At 40.0% G+C, this 21,182-nt stretch overlaps 1 protein-coding gene across 17 annotated transcripts in view; it reads left to right on the forward strand.

Moving 5' to 3' along the window:
- The window catches only part of RIC3 (RIC3 acetylcholine receptor chaperone), a 55,164-nt gene that overhangs the window by 25,650 nt on the left and 8,332 nt on the right, over positions 1-21,182 (forward strand). For 10 of the 17 annotated variants that reach the window (XR_014068674.1, XR_014068675.1, XM_081540823.1 and 7 more), the window contains exons 2-5: positions 2,388-2,614; positions 4,073-4,148; positions 6,421-6,514; positions 14,671-14,816. Coding sequence is in view for 14 of the 17 variants with exons in the window: in XM_081540823.1 (XP_081396949.1) it covers positions 2,388-2,614; positions 4,073-4,148; positions 6,421-6,514; positions 14,671-14,816 (543 nt within the window). In the remaining 3 variants the exon portion in view is untranslated. Of the gene's footprint in view, positions 1-506; positions 686-1,985; positions 2,615-2,737; positions 2,922-4,072; positions 4,149-6,420; positions 6,515-14,667; positions 14,817-21,182 lie in introns of all 17 variants that reach the window. The other 7 variants (XR_014068673.1, XM_081540833.1, XM_081540821.1 and 4 more) reach the window with 3 other exon arrangements.

The raw sequence follows: 21,182 nt of genomic DNA on the forward strand, positions 1-21,182 counted from the left end.
TAACAGGAGGAGAAAGAGGTTTACTGGGGTGGAGCTTGTCTGAGAGAAGATACAAAGCAGAGGGCAGCTCCTGGCCAGTGGCTAGCTGTCTCACTCTCTGCCTGACCACCCACTGTCTGTCACCTCAGGAGCAGCAAGTTGACTTAAAGATAGTCCTCAGTTCATCACACCTGATTAATGTCATCAGGGCAAGCTTGCTTTCTTATTTCATTATTTTCTTTTTAATCCTTCAGTCTACATGCCTGTTCCTTTCTCCTGTTCATATGCACCCACTCTAATGTGTCTGTTTTATGTTCTTATGCCTACGTATTTGTTTGAAAGACATGTAGTATAACTATGGTGTGTCTTTAGCTTACACGTGGTATTTGCTTATTTATTGTTTAACTCAGTGCTGTGCTTTTAAAAATATGTTCATGCTTCTGTAGGTACATCTAAAGTGTATTTTCTGAAAGCTACATGGAATTCCATGTTTGTATCTACTCCATTTTGATTTTCCATTTTAACAGTTATGGAGACCAAAGTTCCTTCAGGCTCCCTACTACAACATCATCACAGTGAACATTCTTACACAGGTCTGTAAAGCCTATAGTTTGAATTCAGATGTAGACAGCCTTAACTGAGAATTTCTCTGGAACTTATCCATCAGTATGGGATCACTGGATCATAGGATACACCCTTAACATCAGTAAGTACAACCATATCACTTAACAGAATGCCTGCGTCCGTTTACACTCTTACTTGCTTGCTTGCCTCCCACATCTTGCCAGTACCTGCTATTACCCACCATTCTGACTTTTGCTCTTCTGATAGGTATAGTGCTATCTCATTGTTTAAATTAGTATTTTTCTCATTGGTTTTACTTTGATCATCTCTTAATATACTTGCTAACCGTTTGAGCTTCTCTTTCTGTGAGTTCCCTACTCCTATCTGTTGGGCATTTTTCTATTGGGCTTCCTCTGATGTTCATATCAAATTGTAGGAATTTCTTGTCTATTCCAGAGGTTTAATCCCTTTTCAAGTTTAGATACTGCAAAAGCTTTTCCTTGTCTGTCATCTGTCTTAACCCTGTTCATGGTATTCTTTATTGAACAGAAATCCACAATTTTATTGAAATCAAATCCACTAGTTTTTTTTACCATATAGTCTGTATTCTCAGACTATATGAATCAGGAAGTCTTTCTGCTTCTTAGTCTTTTCTGTCAGTGGTTTATCCACAAAAGCTTGTTTACATGGCTTTTGAAGAGATGTCCTTCCTTTCTTTCTCACCTATGACTTGGAGGAGGCTTGACAGTTGGTGTTAATGTTTGGCTGCCCCGATGGAGGAAAACAATGTGAGAAAATTGATGTGCACTCTTTTCTCTAAGCCTTGTTCTTCCACCCACAGAGATGAGCCCCCGTGACCCTGTTTGTACTACATGAAGCCTGTCTGCTCAGCTGCAGCTGATTAGAAAGTGCCACATACCTACCCAAGCTGAGCCCTCAGAATCTTCCTGCAGGGAATTTGGAATTATGACCAATCTCTGCTCACCCCTTGAAAGACATGCAAATTGAAGGGTTTGGGGGTGAACATCTTCATGTTCACAGAGAAGCTAGTAACAAAGTAACAGAGAAAAAACAAAGTAATAGGGAAAAAAGCCTTCTGACCCCATAGAGGGGGAGAATGATTGAGGTACAATGTGAGAGGAGCTGTCTTGAATCCTGATGGCTTTCCAATTTCCAGTTGTGTTCTCTTCTGAGACCAAAATTATGTATATTGCATTTCCTTATTAGTTGGGGGTGGCTAACTGCTCTAACAGATAGACTCCACAGTGTATTATGGCCCTAACACAATAGAAGTTTATTTCTTACTCACATAAACAGGTCTAGATGGTTCTAAGTTGGTGGGATGGCGACAGTGGAAAGCTCTGTGCCACACAGTTATTGAGGAACTTGGGTTGATAGAGGCGCTGCCATTTTCAACACTTGATTCCCAAATGCCTCCCTAGGTGTCAGCATCCAGCCTGAAGAAAGGAAATGGACACAGAATTCAATACATGAGAAGTTGTATAGACCAGGCCTTGAACTGGCACCTGTCATTCACGTTGCTTTGGCTGGGACTCAGTCACACGGCCACATTTAACTGTGTGGGAAGCTGAAAAATGTCATCTACCTGTGGACCAAAAAGGAAGAGAAAATGGGTTTGGTGAACAGCTAGAGATTGCCACATAGTGTTTATTATCTGTGTGATACTCCAGTGATACCTGTATATCCTTATAATCAAGTTCAAGTTTTTTCTTAAACTTGTTTGAGTTGGCTTCTATTATTTGTATCTCAGTATGTGAGGTGTTTCAAAATAGCTGTATTTAAAATAGTAGAAGAAATAAAGACTGATTAATCTATTTTCTCAGGGAAGTTGGGTCGATTTCCACCCATGATGCATCAGCAGCAGACACCCTCGGATGGCCAGACCCCTGGGGCTCGTTTCCAGAGGTCTCACCTCGCAGAAGCCTTTGCAAAGGCCAAGGGATCAGGCGGAGGCGCTGGAGGAGGAAGTGGTGGAAGAGGCCTGATGGGGCAAATTATTCCCATCTATGGTTTTGGAATTTTTTTATATATATTGTACATTCTGTTTAAGGTAAGTGGAATCATCCTGATTGTATTACATCAATGAAAATCTATTATCATCATAATAAAAATCATTGCTGCTTGCTGCTGCTTAAGTCACTTCAGTTGTGTCCGACTCTGTGCGACCCCATAGACAGCAGCCCATCAGGCTCCGCCGTCCCTGGGATTCTCCAGGCAAGAACACTGGAGTGGGTTGCCATTTCCTTCTCCAATGCATGAAAGTGAAAAGTGAAAGTGAAGTCGCTCAGTCATGTCCAACTCCTTGTGACCCCATGGACTGCAGCCTACCAGGCTCCTCCGTCCACGGGATTTTCCAGGCAAGAGTAATGGAGTGGGGTGCCATAAATCATTGTCAGCATTAAAACCCTTTGTATTTCAGGGCCCTTTTTCAAATCTACCATCTCTTTAAATCTTGCCTCTTCTTTAGAAGATACTTAAGATAGCTGTTATCTCAGTTTCATAGATGGGAAAATCTTCACTCAGAACCCAAATAATTTGCCCTAGAATTCACAACTAAAAATGTAGAAGCAGGACTTGAACCTGGATCCTTCTAATTCCTAATCCATTGAGCAATAAAGTTCAAAGCCTACCCTCTTGCTGCCCTACCTGGTTTTTTTCTTGACTGGGCATCTTTTCAAGCTGTAAAGGCATAAAGATGTTCTAAGAAGAACTTAATCATTAGGGTTGGCATTGTGATTTCCAGGTAATCACTGTGAGGCCAAATAGTGACTGTGCCAACACCACTTCTTCATCCTTTTACCAGGAGTGCTGTTTTTAACGTCAGTTATAGTAATTAGCTCAGTCATGTCCGACTCTGTGACTCCATGGACTATAGTCTGCCAGGCTCCTCTGTCCATGGAATTCTCCAGGCCAGAATACTGGAGTGGGTTGCCATTTCCTTCTCCAGGGGATCTTCCTGACCCAGGGATTGAACCCGGGTCTCCTGCACTGTAGGCAGGCCCTTTACCATCTGAGCTACCAGGGAAATCCTAATAGTAGTAATTCTCCTGAAACAGAACTGCCACATCCTGAAACTAAGCCTGATATTTCCTAGTTCTGAGGAGACATGATTTGGGTCCTTTTGAAAGTAGGCTTCTAATTAAGTTCCATGTCTAGGCAGGCCATGGGCCTTAGCAGTGCAAGCAGAGGAAGCAGATTCACTTTGCCCTCCTAACTAGAGTACGAGGTCACTTTTCTCCTGCCCAGGAATTCTACACTACAGGCAGCCCAGGTTGAGTCTTCAATGAGCATGGGCAAAGCACATGACTTGTGGAGAGTGATTTCTTGTGCCTCAATAATTTTTTACTTGGAAACCTTCTGTTGGCTTTTGTTTTTTGAGATGTTTCTCTAATGTTGCTGTTTGATTTGATTTCTCCCAACCTTTTTTTTTTTTCATTTAATATGAGGGGTTCCGTGACTTTGAGGTTCTGAGCTGCTGTTGATGTGCTGTACCTCCTTCACTTCTCAGCTCTCAAGGGGGAAAAGTACTGCAGAGGATCGGAAGTGCTCTACCACCACACCTGGAAACACCCACAGGAAGATTAGTAAGTGCCCTTTCAGTATATTCATAAATTTCATTGAGTCAGACAGCTGTAAAGCAGCCAGAGTGACAATCTGTGGATATGCCTTAAAAGCATTTCTCAAAAGTTGTCCCAGTTTAATCTGATGGCGTTTTTACCTTAGATGGCTTCCCTGGTGGCTCAGATGGTAAAGAATCTGCCTGCAATGGGGGAAACCTGGGTTTGATCCCTGGGTCAGGAAGATCCCCTAGAGGAGGAAATGGCAACCCGCTCCAGTATTCTTGCCTGGAGAATTCCACGGATGGGCTATAGTCCATGGGGTTGCAAAGAGTTGGATATGACTGAGCGACTAACACACTGGGAATTCTCAAAAGTTTCCATGTTGATATTGGGCTTTTAAGGGACAGACAGTTATGAAAAGTACAGAACTATCAGTTCATTTTTTTGTTAACATATATTACGAATTAATATTTTACACTTAGAATGGGTTTCTTCTCATTTCCAGACTTCAGAACATTGGCAGCAAATCTCTTCATTTCACATAGAGGAAAACTGAGGCAGTGAGATCAAGTCAGTTGCCAAAGTCAGTTATTAGATCTAGGGATAGAGTTTAATACTTCTGACTCTTGAAACATGATCATCAAATATTTATGGAACAACTAGCATATTCTATGCTCTCTGGAAAAATGAAATGTATATGGCATGGCTCTTCGCTCTGAGAATTTATAGTCTGAAAATATAACTGGTGAAAAGTTTATTGCCTAGAAAAAAGGGAGTTAGTGAAAGCCTTCTGGGAAATCGTGTCTAGCTGTGGAGGAGGCCTGATAGGGAGCTTGAGTAAGACACAGCCTGAAACGGGACAGCTGTGTGAAAGAAGGCATGAAGAGTAGGTCAGTTAAGCTGTATTGTTGAAGGCCTTGGAGGCCAAACTATCCTGTGAATACTGAAGCCTCATCAGAGGTTTTTTAAAAGAAATATCTCATCAAAATAAAGAAAGGCTGTGCCACTGAAGCATCTGCCCTCAGCCATAGTTGCTGTTTGGATTTATTCTGGATTCACTATGAAAATAGATATCCCAGTGGCTTCTGCATCCTGAAATCTTAAATATTCAGATTTAAGTGACTGCAATCCTTGCTGTATTCTTAATTGCTGCTGCTGCTGCTGCTAAGTCACCTCAGTCGTGTCCGACTCTGTGCAACCCCATAGTTGGCAGCCGAGATAGTGTCTAACCAAAAGTGATGGTAAACACATCATAAAATTTTTAAAAAGTATTTGTGAGCTAAAGAGTAGCAAATTCATAATGTCACATAATGCACTTAAAACAGAAAGAAGTAAATAAAATGAATTCCTAAGAGCAGCTGTCTTATGATGTAGTAGTAGTTGTATCAACTTTTTACACTTTGATTTTGAATCATACAGAAAATAAAAATAACCCAAGCATTTATGTGGCACAGATGTTAATTGGATGCAGAAGAATATGTTATAAAAGTACTAAAAAGCCTTTGAAATGTTACATTTTATAGTGACCCTCTAAATATATCTGTGTAGGGTGACACTCAGATATGAAACAGAATGACTAGATTATCTACATAATGAACAACATTTTATTTTCCTATTGCTTTAAAGTTTATTTCATGTACTGATTGAGTGATTTACTCTTTTGTTTCACTTTTAGGACCTTAACATTAGTTTCAGTAGATGTGCTCCTTTCTGACCTTTTTTGAGAAAACTGCTTCTGGGGGCAGGGTTACACAATTCAGCCACAGATGATTGAAGCAGAAAACCTGGGGCAGGAAGGTGTCAGCCCTGGTTCAAGTCTTCTTCTTTTGAAGAATTAAACTGTTATCTTCCACATGTTTTCAGATCTTAGGTACAGATGAAATAGTGCTCATTTCAAGGCTTTACTACGTTTTCTGAAGACCTTTACCAGATTTGGTACTTCATCCTCAAGTATTATTTGAATTAGAAAGATGATGTTTATTTTCATTTCTTCTTGACTGACTGTGTAGGGCTGTGTTTTTCACTTGTAGGTGTTTCTTTGGCTGGTCCTGCTGTGTTTCTGAGTGTAAGAGAGGATGATTTATTCATCAATTTCTAAACGTGTATCCTTTAGATCTTGGTACCTAGACCTCAGTACCCTTTGTGTCCTGATTGGATTAGCTGCAGAGACTGTCAGTCTCTTCCCTGAGTCTCAGGACCAGCCTGGATTATTGTAGAGTGTCACAGCCAGCTGTGTTTCAGAAAAGAGCTTAAGGAGTTGTATATGATGGTTCTCAGATTGACGCTTATTTTTCAGCCAATTTTGAGCTTGTTCAACTGCAAGAAAAACTGAAGGAAACAGAGGAAGCCATGGAAAAATTAATCAACAGAGTGGGGCCTAATGGTGAGAGGTATGTTTTCACATAACAGGGATCAGACTGTTGCCCATTTGGAGAGTTAATTCAAAATTTTGTTGTTCTTTGATTTCTGGCCCACTTGCTTTCACTTTATATCATTGTTATCATACATTGTTATCATATTAGTCATTTGCATATTATTTTTCATTTAACATTTCCACTTTCACACTTTCAGGTGTCATTTTCAAGAGTATATGTTCTGTGTTGTGCAACGTTATTGTGAGAGTGAGTAAATTTGTGAGTGGATGCCACAAGGTAGAATGATTGGGTTTTAAGGAAGTCATTTTCCTAGCTGTCTAAAAATGGCATTATCGTAAATAAAACTAGATTATTAAATAGTGTGCTTTCTGTTTGAAACAAAATGTGAGGATCACAAGTGTGCTCAGAGTAGGCATTTGTTTTGTGTTGACTGTGCCAGAACAGAACTAGATGTGTAAAGTAGGTGTCAGGAGCCAAACTAGCCCTTTAGGATGCCCCACGACAAAGACACACTCCTCTTGCTACAAGACTGGCTGAGGATCTGAAATAGTGGCTTTGGGGGTTGATGGAAGTGGGCATCAGCTAAGAAAACATGGGTGTAGGAAGGCCAGAGAGGAGAAAGTAGAACGTGAGATTGAGGACAAAGAGGGAGTCGGTTCATGCTTGGCCTTCTGACAAGGATGGAGTAGGAACTGGGGTGAATGGCATGCAGGAGGTCCCATGCACGAGGATGTCTTGGAAGATCCCTCCTGTAGACTCGGGGCTCAGTGTAGAGTCTTCGCCCCAGAAAACTGCTGTGCCTTGGCCCCTTCTCTCTGCCATCCACGGTGCTGCTGGGGCCCCGTGCCCTTTTCCCTGCTTTCTGGCTCCTGCCTTGCCCATCTTTGGCTGGATATGAGAAGAGTAAACATCCTCAAGTTATAGTCCCTTGGTTTGGCTTTTCCCGGCAATGTCTACATTGCTGCTGAAGTGACCTTTTTAAGAGTGATCCCTGCCTATCTGGGCCCAGCACCCTTAACCTTCTTTTGGTCCAGAAAGCAGAGGGACCATCTGACCTTCTCCAGAGCAGTCGAGATAGGTGTACTTATCTATACATGAGTATATCTTTGTGAGTGAGTAATACTATTTGGTGTTATTAACAGTTACTAAGAACCAAGCTCTAAGCTAAATACTATATGTACATTATCTGTTTCAATGTTTCGTATGAGTGTGACTAAACTAGTTTGTACAACTTTGTTTCTGGCCTTTTCTACCCTTTCCCTGTACCACTCAGTCTGGTACCAGACTTTTATAGACTCTTGTGCCTCAGAAAATATCCTACCCTGGCCTGGTCTGTTTGAAGCCCTAGGCAACACCTAAGGGTCAGAAAACTATGGTGAGTATCTGTGGGCAGGGCCTCTCACCTGGGAGACCCAATCACTGGGCCTTGGGGTAAAAAACTACATGAAGGTATTTTCTCACTGTTATTCACTGCTGTTCAGACTCCCTTAGCTCAGATCAAATAATGCTACTATGCATTCCATCTGTCCATTATCCAAGCTAGGGATGCAGTACTGTTACCCCTAATTAGTGTCTATCCTCTTTGTGCTAGCCAGGATTGCATCTCCACATTTCATGTGCAAAAGAAGGGGAGTTGTGTGTCTCCTCCACCACCCTGCCATCACCATTGCATATGGACTTGTGCCATATCACTGCTTCTGGGGCAACAGGCCCTAGCTCAGATTATTTACTCCTTGTCAGATGGTGAAGTGGGGACTCTCTGAGAACACACGGGTTGCACTGCTGCATGGCAACGATTGTATAAAATATTTCCACAGTACCTGTCAGGAACCAGGGATCAGCTCTCCTTTCACTCAAGAGAGCATAGCTTGTGTCTCCCTTTCCCAGATCTCATTTTCCAGTCCACAGGAGGTGACTTTCTCTCTGAAACTCCTTAATATAAAACCTTTTATCCTTATAGGTAGGCCCTGTGGGTCTTACACCTTCAAAATTGCAAGGGCTAGGTAGCTACATGTTTTATATTCTTGTCCTTTTTATACTTAAATCCTTTAACCTTAGTTTCTGTAGCATTTGTTCTTTTACAAGTCTGTGCTTCTAGGGTTATTAGAAGAGCCCAAAATAACCCAGTATTTTTTCTATCAGATCAAGATTTTGTCACATTGCCAGGCTTCTAGGGGTCAAGGAGAGGATTTAAGACAAAGAAGACATGTTCATTTGTAGCCTTCCAAGTCCTTTTATATAATATCACTCCGTAACTGTAAGATTTTGCTTAAAATTCCCAATATATGCCATTTCTAATGCTTTATCTTGGTGCTTATGAAAGAATATGGGAAAAGTTTATAATACTATCCAATAAAACTTTCAGACAGCTTTCACCTGTGAGCAATGTAAGTCTGCACACGTTTTAAAATAATTAGGCCTCCTAGAAGGTTGGTGTTGTGCCATGTTATGTCTGATATTAAGCAAACTCTCTAGTCCTGGGACACAAAGACTAAGGAAAGGATCTAGGAACCAGAATTGAGGTGTCCTTATTTCTGTCCTTGTGATCAGCAGAATTTCCTTCCTGGAGCAGCATGTCCAGCTGTAATTATTTACCTAGAAGCATGGAGTGCCTTAAGAGGAGACATGAGGGTGCAACCTCTGGCAGCAGACACCTTGGCAGGCATGTTGATGTATGTGGGACTACACGTTTCTGGTGGGCGTCATTGGGATATAAACTCTTTGAGGACAGGCTTAGTCTCTTGTTTGTTCACTGTGTTCACATAGTAGGTTCTAAGTAAATACTTGCCATTGAAAGAGTATATAGTCACTTTTGAGGTAAGCATTTATACTTATCATGGTGGAAGAGTAAATCCTACCCATTCCCTGTTGATATCCTTCTCTTCCTTTCCTGATCTTTGTATTCAGAGTTCTACAGGACATGTTGCATAGATAGCTGCTCTTTTCCTCATCAGACAGTAAATGTCCCTTGAGTGAATGAACATCCAAAACAGAGCTAATCATCTACCCACAGATGAGCCTATTCTACCTGTAATGTCCCCACCTCAGCAAACAGCTCCACCAGCTACTTAGTTGCCCAGAACAGAAATTAAATGTCATCTTTGATTCATCTTTTCTTCATTTCTCATATCTCATTAATTACCTGTCCTGTCATTTCTTCCTGGTTAATAAGTGTCTCCTTGCAAAACATTCTAAACTCTACCAAGGCAGGAATTATCCTTCTTATTCCTAGTGCCTAGCACAGGGCAGTAGTAGGCTTTAGAAGAGTAGTAGTTGAAATGGAAGAATGAGTGAGTGAATGGAGAATGCCTTAACTTTTTTTCCTTAAAGAAATTGGTGTCTTTTAATTTTTTTTTTTTTTTTTGATTAATGTTGTGTGGTATATAAGATCTTAGTTCCCTGACCAGGGGTTGAACCTGGGCCCCCTATATTGAGAGTGTGGAGTCTTTGGACTGTCAGGGAAGTCCTGAGAATGCCTTTACTTTTGACATAGGTCAGAACTAACTCATGTGGTTTCTTTTCCTCTAATTTGCCTCCCTTCACTTTCTGCTTTCCAAACCAGTGGATTGCCTCTTTCAACCCTTCAATAGGTCCCTGTTGCTTTTGATTAAGAGTAGAATGTTTTACATGACTTACATGGTCTTGGCTCTGCATACCTCAGTTGCTTTATCTTTCCCCATTACTCTTTCTCCATGTCTGTGATCCAGCCATATTGAGTACTTGCTTATCCTCTGAAGTACCTGTGCATTTTTGCTTCTAGGACTTTGCATATACTTTTTCGCTTCGCTTGGGTGTTGCCCCCAACCCCCTCCCCAAAGACACTTATTTTATTTCTTACTTGTCTTAGAGGTCTCAACTTAGTCATCATTTCCTCTGAGAGCCTTTCCCTGGACCCACAACTTGGTTAGGTGTTCCTCCTATATGCTCCCAGGCCACCTATGTTTACTGGATATTGTAAGCATCATGTTACTTCCTTATCTTCTGTTAACTTTTCTGTCTTCCCTAATGCCTTATAACCTTCTTAAGAACAGGGAATTTTCATTATTCAGACTTGCATTCCTAATGCTGGCACATTTGATAGTGTCTGCACATGTTAAAAGAATGAATGAGGTGGATGTAAAGAAAGTACTTTAAAGCAGACATTTCATCAACAATTAGAATATTTTTGGTACCTATTTTGATTTGCACAACCCTCTGTGGTTGTCAATTGCAAGTATTATTTTCTCTGTAAGGCACTGCATCTCAGAGAGAGAAAAGGTATGCTCTAGGAGTGTGTATTAGTTTTCTGTGACTGCTGTAATGAATTATCCTGACCTTAATGCCTTAAAACAACACACATGGTTATCTTACAGTTCTGTATGTTAGAAGTCCTGCTGCTGCTGCTGCTAAGTCGCTTCAGTCATGTCCGACTCTGTGCGACCCCATAGACGGCAGCCCACCAGGCTCCCCCATCCCTGGGATTCTCCAGGCAAGAACACTGGAGTGGGTTGCCATTTCCTTCTCCAATGCATGAAAGTGAAAAGTGAAAGTGAAGTCACTCAGTCGTGTCTGACGCCTAGCGACCCCATGGACTGCAGCCTACCAGGCTCCTCCATCCATGGGATTTTCCAGGCAAGAGTACTGGAGTGGGTTGCCATTGCCTTCTCCGGTTAGAAGTCCTACATTGGGCTAAAATCAAGGTGTTGGCCAGACTTTTCCCTTCATTCTGGAGGTTTCCTCGCCTTTTTCAGATTTTAGAAGCTGCCCGTATTCCTTGGCTCATGAACTCTTTACTTCACAGCCAGCAACAGTGAGTTGAGACTTTAGCCTCTTCTGCCTCCCCCGTCTACTTTTTAAGGACCTTCATAAATGCATTGTGTCCTCCCAGATAATCCAAAATACAGCCCAAACTGGTAGGAAGATTATGGCATCAACCAAAATAAAGCACAGAAGAATGAAGATAAGGCTTTGCAATATGGGTCATGAGTTCAGCTTTGAGTATGGTTGGAGGAACATCAGAGCATCCGTGTATTGTATATGTACAGCTGAGTCCCTTCACTGTCCACCTGAAATTATCACAACATTGTTAATCGGCTCTACCCCAATACAAAATAATATGTTTGAAAAGAAAAAAAACAACGTAGCAGCAATAGTAAATTGGGGTATTGTGGTCAGAACAAAGGACACAAGTTTGGAAGTGTCCATTTGGCTGGGAGTAAGAGGGGGAAAGATGAGATTACCAAATCCTTGAAGCATGTTATGTCATGTGGCCATTGCCAACAGTCTTCTGCTGGTCTGATTTCTCTTCTCTTTTGAGTGGTGGTGTAAGAAACTGTTTCATTCTGTGTTTAACTCTTGGATTCAGAACTTGATGACTCCTCGGAGTTTTAAAGCATTCAAAAGTCTTGAGTTATCTCCCAACTTGACCTTTTATTTTTCTAATGTCTTGGAATCAGCCATACCCAACCTTACCTAGCTTACCTTTTCATGCAGTTGCTAATGATCCTGGGCCACTAGGACATGGTTTTGAAGGGTGAATTTAAGATTAACTTTAGTATAGTGACAAGGCCTCCAAGTAGAAATGCCTAGGAGGTAACTGGAGTTATGAGACTGGCGTTTGTGTGAGAACTCAAGATTAGAGGTAGAGTCTGAGCATCATGTATGTAGAGGTGATGGTTTAGTCTGTGAATTGGGTCTCCTTCCTGAGGACATGCCTGTAGGAGTGGGTAGACAGGAGCCCTAGGATTGAGCCTTCAGGGAAACCATGTTGTAGGAGGAGGACATCTCAAGGAGAAGATGGACCATAGTACAGAGAAGTCAAGACTAATGAAATGTGATAAAAAGCCTTTTGGACTTAAGAGTAAAGTGGTCACTGGAGAATTCCATAGTGGTCCAGTGGTTAGGACTCCATGCTTCCATTGCAGTGAGTACTGGTTTGATCCCTGGTTGGGGAAATAAGATCCTGCATGCTGTGTGACAAAAGGGGGAAAAAATAAAGTAGTCATTGATTTTCACAAGGTTTGGTAAAATGATGGAGTGGCAGCCAGATTTCAGGGAGGTAGAAGAAAGTGGACAGTGAGGAAGTGGGGACCAGTCAAGCTAACACATTTATTGAGCACCTAAAATGTTCATGGCAGTGTGCCATAGGCACACTATAAGTTCACTATAGTGAACTTATCTCTGACATCCAGGATTATCAAACCAAATTGAGACAATGAGAAATCCATGAAAGTGCTTATTGCAATAAATTCAGAAGATGTAAAGTAGACCGTGATTAATTGCCTAATGCATGATACAGACACTGAGTACACTTAAGGACACTTTAGTTTGGAATTCTCTAAGAAAGCTTCTCTCTTCTGTTTCTGCTTTTCTTAGCCTACCCATATCCCTTTTAATTAAGGGCTCTGATTTTCCATGAATTAGAAAACAAAGTCAAGACTGTTACATTCAGTAAAAATCAGAATGTACTAAGTACAGTCCAGAGAAGTAACCTGTGCAACGTGTTGTGATAATCACATAGGCTCTTTTAGCTAAGGGTGACCCAGCTACCCCAGAAGCCTCCCATAAAATGAATTGTCATAACAATAAGAGTTAGGGGTTATAGAACAGATGAGTAGTTAAGGTGAGTCAGGACTCCTCTGCTGATGAAAAGTATAAAGCAGCTGTTTACATGCATGTAGAACAGACAGGCTTTCCTCAGTTCATAGCTTTGAGACCATTTATTGTAGAAAAAGTGGAGCTCCTGGGGTTTTTATTTTCCTCCCACTGAGAATTGTAAAAATGTTGCACCTCCATTTTCCTCAGTTAACATCTTAATGTTGACAGAAGCAGTTTTTTCTTCCCTGTTAGTCATTCAGGGTAACATGCTGCTGCTGCGTCGCTTCAGTCGTGTCCGACTCTGTACGACCCCATAGACGGCAGCCCACCAGGCTCCCCTGTCCCTGGGATTCTCCAGGCAAGAATACTGGAGTGGGTTGCCATTTCCTTCTCCAATGCATGAAAGTGAAAAGTGAAAGTGAAGTCGCTCAGTCGTGTCCGACTCTTAGCGACCCCATGGACTGCAGCCCACCAGGCTCCTCTGTCCATGGGATCTTCCAGGCAAGAGTACTGGAGTGAGGTGCCATTGCCTTAATGTAGGTTAAATGTGAAAAGAAACATAGGCTTGGGACTAGGAAAAATTGATGACACCTCCATGAGGCTGGTACAGGATATATCATTTCTTTCCTCTTCATGGGTGTTACATTGACTTCGAGTGCGTTGGGGTTTTAAGAGGAGAATAAGTAGCCTCTGTTAAATCCTGCCAGTAGATAAAACTGGTCCCGAAGCAGACAATTCTCAATCTTCTGAGTGGGGCCTTGCCTGCCTGTTGATACGATGCAGTGCTTCCCTCTCAAATAGTCACATATTATCCTTGAGCCTCATCTTACTCATGCAGGCATTTCCCCAGAGCCAACACAGCTGAATGAGGGGGTCACATCCAGGTTTTCTAAACTGTGGAACTTGAGCACTGTACTTCAAGAATTGCACGGAATGCTATTACAAGTTAGGAGACTAGTTTTAGATAGAGTGCTGACATTAACTAACAGTGTGAATAAATATATAATTTCCTCTCCATGGGTCTCAGTTTCCCCAATTCCTCTGGTCTAGATGATTTGTCAGAATGATCCAACTCTCACATTTTAGGATATGTCTTTATTTCTGCACAAGTAGGTTCAGCCTGGCAATTCTAGGGTTGGCCTAGTAGCATATTTTTCCCTCATTGAGGCAAGTGGTCCAGCATATTTTCTTTTGATGACATTACTTCAGAGAAAAGTGGCTTGTAGTAAATGGAGTAATGTAAGTAATGGTGAGGCTGCTTGAGGATAGGGAATCGGGGCAGTGAGGTGCACTGTGAAAGAACCTGAAGGCTGAGACATCTGGGGTCTTGTCCCAGAGTTGACTTTAAATCATTCTGGGACCTCGGACAATCACTTGCTGTGTTCTAGGCCTTAGTTTTCCCATTTATAAAATCAAAACATTGAACTAACATCTCTGGTTCCCATCTGTGCAGTTCCAGAATCAACTCCTAGAGTAATTATCTGTTGCTATTGAACTGCGTATTCTAGAGTCCAGACAGATCATAGTAATGTTTATGTTCACTGCCTAGGAGTATTTACTACTAACTAGCTGGATTGTCTGCTGTTTCTAAGCAGAGCACAGACTGTGACTTCTGACCAAGAAAAACGATTGCTGCATCAGCTCCGAGAAATCACCAGGGTCATGAAAGAAGGAAAATTCATTGATAGATCCACTCCAGAGAAAGAAGCTGAGGAGGCCCCTTATATGGAGGACTGGGAAGGTAAACAGTGTTTTCTTATTTCTTTGTTAACCATCAGCCCAGAAAAGAGATCTTAACAGAATTTTTAAAATCAGCTTTATTACTGAGGTATAAGATATACACAATTCATCAATTTTATGTGTATGGTTGCATAAGTTTTGACAGATATGTAGAGTTGTATAATCATATCACAGTCATGAAATAGTCATGATATTTCCATCATCGCAGAAAGTCCTGGCAACAGCTGAACTGCTTTCTGTCCCTCAAGCTTTACCTTTTCTGTATAAATGGGTCATACTGCACGTGTTCTTTTGTATTCTGGCTTCATTGATTTAGTGTAATGCTTTTGAGCTTGATGTGTTGAGTGTATTAGTAGTTCTTTCTTCTAATTGCAGAGTAGTGTTCTGCTGTCTGAGTGTAGTTTGTTTCTCCATCCACCAGTTTAGGAACTTTTAGGTTGCCAACTTTGAGCTATTATGAATCAAGCTGCTATGAACTTTTGCATACACATTTTTGTTGGAACATATATTTGTATTTATTTTGGTATATCTCTAAGAATGAGATTTTTGGGTTTTATATGTGTATGTTCAACTTTGGAAAGCAGGTTGATTATTCTAACAAATAATTTTACCTCTTCATTTTGTAGTGTATGATAATTGCAGTCACTTCACATCCTTGGTGGAGAAGGAAATGGCAACCCACTCCAGTATTCTTGCCTAGAGAATCCTGTGGACAGAAGAGCCTGGTGGGCTGCTGTCCATAGGGTCGCATAGAGTCGGACACAACTGAAGCGACTTAGCAGCAGCAGCAGCAGCCACTCCTTGGTATCACTTGGCATCATCAGTCTTTTTAATTTTAGCTATTCTAGTGAGTGTGTAGTGGTATCTAGCTTGTGACTGTAGTATGAATTTCCCTAGCAGCTAGTGATGTTGGACATTCTTTCATGTCCTTATTTGTCATCTGTATATCTTTGGTGAAGTGTTTGTTCACATTGTGTGCCACTTTCTTGAGTTGGTTATATTCTTATTGAGTTGCAAGAGTTTCTTCTATATTATGGATATAAGTTGTCAGTTATGAATTTTGCAAATATTTTCTCTTAATTTGTGATTTTCCTTTTAATTTCCTTAGTGGCATCTTTCAAAGACCAGAAGTTTTCTTTTTAATTTTGATGAAGTCCAGTTTATCATTTTCTCTTTTATGATTCACTTTCTTTGTGAGCTTTTAAGAAATCTTTGCCTTACTCAAAGTTACCTAAGTCTTCTGCCTTATTCTAGAATTGTATGGTTTTAGCTCTTACATTTAGGCCTGTGATCTATTTTTAGTTTTTATATATGGTGTGCAGTATCAGGATGAGGTTAATATTTTTCCATATTGATATTCTATTGTTCCAGTTTATTTTGTTATAAGTATCTTGGTGTGTTGGTTGGAAATCAGCCAACCTTTCCCTTTTGGAAAATGGAAAAATCATTTAACCATGTATATGTGGGTGTATTCTGGATTTCCTGTTCTGTTTCATTGATCTTTGTGTCTATACTTATACTAATATCACAATGTCTTTATATTGTCTTGAAATCTGGTAAGGCGAGTTCTTCAACTATATTTTTTTCCAAAATTATTTTTGTAATTCTGGGCCCTTGACATTTTCATATAAATTTAAAATCAGTATGTTCAGTTCAGTCACTCAGTCATGTCCAACTCTTTGCGACCCCATGGACTGCAGCACGCCAGGCCTCCCTGTCCATCTCCAACTCCCGGAGTTTACTCAAACTCATGTCCATTGAGTCAGTGATACCATCCAACCATCTCATCCTCAGTCGTCCCCTTCTTCCCCTGCCTTCAATCTTTCCCAGCATCAGGGTCTTTTCAAATGAGTCAGCTCTTGGCATCAGGTGGCCAAAGTATTGGAGTTTCAGCTTCAACATCAGTCCTTCCAATGAATATTCAGGACTGATTTCCTTTAGGATTGTCTGGTTGGATCTCCTTGCAGTCCAAGGGACTCTCAAGAGTCTTCTCCAACACAATAGTTCAAAAGCATCAATTCTTCGGCGCTCAGCTTTCTTTATAGCCCAACTCTCACATCCATACATGACTACTGGAAAAACCATAGTCTTGACTAGATGGACCTTTGTTGGCAAAGTAATGTCTCTGCTTTTTAATATGCTGTCTAGGTTGGTCATAACTTTTCTCCTAAGGATCAAGCATCTTTTAATATCATGGCTTCAGTCACCATCTGCAGTGATTTTGGAGCCCCCCAAAATAAAGTCTGCCACTGTTTCCACTGTTTCCCCATCTATTTGCCATGAAGTGATGGGACCACATGCCATGATCTTTGTTTTCTGAATGTTGAGCTTTAAGGCAACTTTTTCACTCTCCTCTTCCAGTTTCATCAAGAGGCTCTATGTTACTTTCTACAAAAAAAAGCCTGATGGGATTTTGATTGGCATTGTATTGATTCTTTAGATCAATTTGGAAAAATTGACATCATAACAATATTGAATCTTCCAATTAACATTTTATATCTTTCCATTTATTTAGATCTTTAGTATCTCAGCAATGTTTTATGGTTTTCAGTATTTAGGTGTTGTACATGTTTTGTAAATTTTTCCTTAAAGTTCATATTTTTGATATCATAAGTGATATTTAAAATTTTTTAAATTGTTTATTGCTGTCTGTGTAGAAACACAAATTTATTTTTGTTTTCTGATCTTGTATCCTGTGACTTAAACACACTTACTTCTACTAGCTTCCTTTTTTTTTTCCTTTAGATTTCTTAAGATTAAATTTCTTTAAACTTGCTATGTAGACAGTCTCAAATTATTTGTATAAGACAGTTACACTTCTTTTTAATCTGTAGGTCTTTTCTTTTTCTTGGCTTACTGCACTAGCTAGAACCTCCTTGCACGATATTGAATAGAAGTGGTGAAAGCAAACATCCTTGCTTTCCTGATTTTAGGTAGAAAGTGCTCATACATTCTCCATTAATATGATGTGAGCTCTTGGTTTATCATGGATCTTCTTTTTCAGTTGAGGAAGCTTCCTTCTGGTCTTACTTTGCTGAGAGTTTTTCATCATGTATGGGTATTGAGATTTTATGAATGCTTTTTGTTAATCACATGAACTGATGATATTATTTTTCTGTTTTGGTGACTTAAGTTAGTGAATTATACTGATTTTTTTTGTAAAGAAGAGTTTGTATAGGATTATTTATTTGTTCCTTAAATGTCTGGCAGATTTCTCCAGTGATTCCATCTGGGCCTGGAGTTTTCTTTGTGGCAAGACTTATATGACTGTGAATTTAATTTCTTAACATGAATTGCACTGTATCAGTTTATTTCTTCTTGAGTGAACTTTGATAGTTTGTATCTTTCAATGAGTTTACATATTTTATTCTCATTATCAAATTTATTAATATAAAATTATTTATAATAGTCTCTTATTTATTTAACGTGAAAGATCTATAAGGATGTGTCCTATTCTTCTCCTGATATCGGTAATTGGGCCTTTTTGTAATTTTTTTTTTCCTAATTAGATTGATCAGAGGTTTATCAACACTGTTGAATTTTTCAAGAACTATACTGTGGTTCGGGTTTTTTCTTATTTCCTGTTTCATTGATTTCTATGGCTTACTTAGGGTTTGACATTCTTTTTCTAGTTTCTCAAGGTGGAACCTTAGATCCTTGATCTATTTTTGGCCATTGTTTCATTAGTGAGATAGTTCTGTTGAGCTTCTGTGCTCTCTTGATTCTCCAGTTGCATTTTGTTAGATTTTTTCATGTTGTTCCACAGGTCACATATGGTCTCTTTTTTTTTTTCAGTCTTCTTTATCTACCATGCTTGATTTTTGGATCGTTTCCCTATGTCTTCAGCTTTATTAATCTTTTCTTCCACAGTGTATAATCTGCTCTTAGTCTCATTCAGTGTGTTTTTAATCTCAGATATTGTGTTTTCATCTCTAGGGGTTCTGTTTGGGTTTTTTTATGTCTTTCATCTCTCTCATATATTCATATTTTCTTCTACCTTCTTGAACGTATGAGACATATTTATAACAGCTTTCTTAACAGACTTGACTGCTGATCTTATTTTCTATGTCATTTCTAGATCTCTTTCTAGTGATTGATATTTTCTCCTTGTTACTGGGTCCTCATTTCCTTCTCTTTATGCATGCCTGGTAAATTTTGATTGGATGATGGGTATTGTGAGTTTTACATTGTGGAATGCTAGATTTTGTCTTAGTACTTTAGTGTTGGAAGTTACCAGAAATCAGTTGGATCCTTCAGTGCTTGTTTTTAAGGTTTGTTAGAGTGGGTCCAAAGCAACTTTTATTCTGTGGCTAATTTAGCCCTATTAGTAAAGCAGCATCTTTCTCTGGACTCTGCGTGATGCTTCACAAGGTCTTTCCACTTTGGCTGGTAAGGACATGAACTGTTCCCAGCTATGTGTGAGCTCCAGGAATTTATACGCCTAATGCTTTTAGCATTTCTTTTCCTGGCCCTGGTTAGTTTTATCCCGTATATGCACAGATCTGAGCACAGTTTAAAAACATTAGGAGTTCCCTGTATAGGTCTCTGGCGCTCTCTTTGCAAAGCTCCTTTCCTTCCAGTATTTTTCCCTATATATTCTCACTGCTCCAGTCTCCCTGAACTTTGCCTTCCAAGCTCAATGAGACCACTGGGCCCTGCTTCCCTTTTCTCAGGACCCATGACTACTTTTGTTATATAATGTTTGAAAACTGGCTCCTCGTATCTTTCATTTGATTTTCTAATTGTTTAACAGGGGAATCCTCATGGCTTCATTATTGCCAGAGCAGAAGTAAGAGCGTACATATTAACATCAGAATAACCCTAGGTATATTAAATAGTTAAGGATGAAGGGGAAGAACCTTAAAAACTAGAAAAAAATCGTTGGGAATAGGTATTCGCTCTTAGCAGGAAAAAATTTCTTGAGCATAAAAGCAGTGCAAGATCTGTTCATCATAAAAACAGAAATTAGGGCTAGAGGGGAATTTCTTCAGCTTGATAAAGAGAATCTATGAAACCTACAGTTAATGTTATATTTAATGGTGAACAATGAGTGCTTTCTCCCTAAGATTCGGAACAGGCAAGGTGACTACTTTTATTCAGCATGGTGCTGAAAGTTCTAGGTAGTACAGGAAGAAAAGGAAAGGAAATAAAAGGCCTGCTTGCAGATCACATGATGGTCTGATAGAAAACCCTGAGGAATCTATTTTAAAAGCTAAAACTAACAAATGAGTTCAGCAAGGTAGATAAACATACAGAAATCAATTGTATTTCTGTACACTAGCAATGAACATGCTGGCATCAAAATGAAAACTTTGTGATCATTCAAAAAATGAATGACTTAGGTGTAAATTTCACAAAACATGTACAGGATTTGCATGCTGAAAAACTATACAACACTAATGGAAAAATCAAACATTTATTAATAAATAAATGGGGAGACATACTGTGTTTTTCTCACTTGCATTCATTTCACATGCTAGCAAGGTGATGCTCAAAATCCTTCAAGTTAAGCTTCAACACTACGTGAACCAAGAAATTCCAGAAGTACAAACTGGATTTAGAAAAGGGAGAGAAACCAGAGGTCAAATTGCCAACATCCATTGGATCATAGAAAAAGCAAGAGAATTCCCAGGAAAACACCTACTTCTGCTTCATTGACCACACTAAAGCCTTTGACTGTGTGGATCACAACAAAGTGTGGAAAATTCTTAAAGAGATGGGAATACCAAACCATCTTACCTGTGACTCTTGAGAAACCTGTATGCAGGTCAAGAAACAACAGTTAGAACTGGACATGGAACAACGGATTGGTTCAGAATTGGGAAAGGAGTATGTCAAGGCTGTATATTGTCATCCTGCTTATTTAACTTCTATGCAGAGTACATCATGAAAAATGCCGGGCTGGATGAAGCACAGCTGGAATCAAGATTGCCAGGAGAAGTATCAGTAACCTCAGATATGCAGATAACACCACCCTTATGCCAGAAAGTGAAGAGAAACTAAAGAGCCTCTTGATGAAGGTGGCAGAGGAGAGTGAAAAAGCTGACTTGAAACTCAACATTCAAAAAACTAAGATCATGGCATCCAGTCCTATCACTTTATGGCAAATAGAAGGGGAAACAGTGGAAACAGTGACAGACTTTATCTTCTTAGGGTCTAGAATCTCTGCGGATGGTAACTGCAGGCATGAAATTAAAAGATGCTTGCTCCTTGGAAGAAAAGCTATGACAAACCTAGACAGCATATTAAAAAGCAGAGACATTTCTTTGCTGACAAAAGTCTGTATAGTCAAAGCTATGGTTTTTGCAGTAGTCACTTACAGATGTGAAAGTTGGACCATAAAGAGGGCTGAGCGCTGAAGAATTGA

Source organism: Giraffa tippelskirchi, chromosome 11, assembly GCF_054371585.1.
Source record: "Giraffa tippelskirchi isolate mGirTip1 chromosome 11, T2T-mGirTip1v1.2.pri, whole genome shotgun sequence".
Classification (NCBI taxonomy): domain Eukaryota; kingdom Metazoa; phylum Chordata; class Mammalia; order Artiodactyla; family Giraffidae; genus Giraffa; species Giraffa tippelskirchi.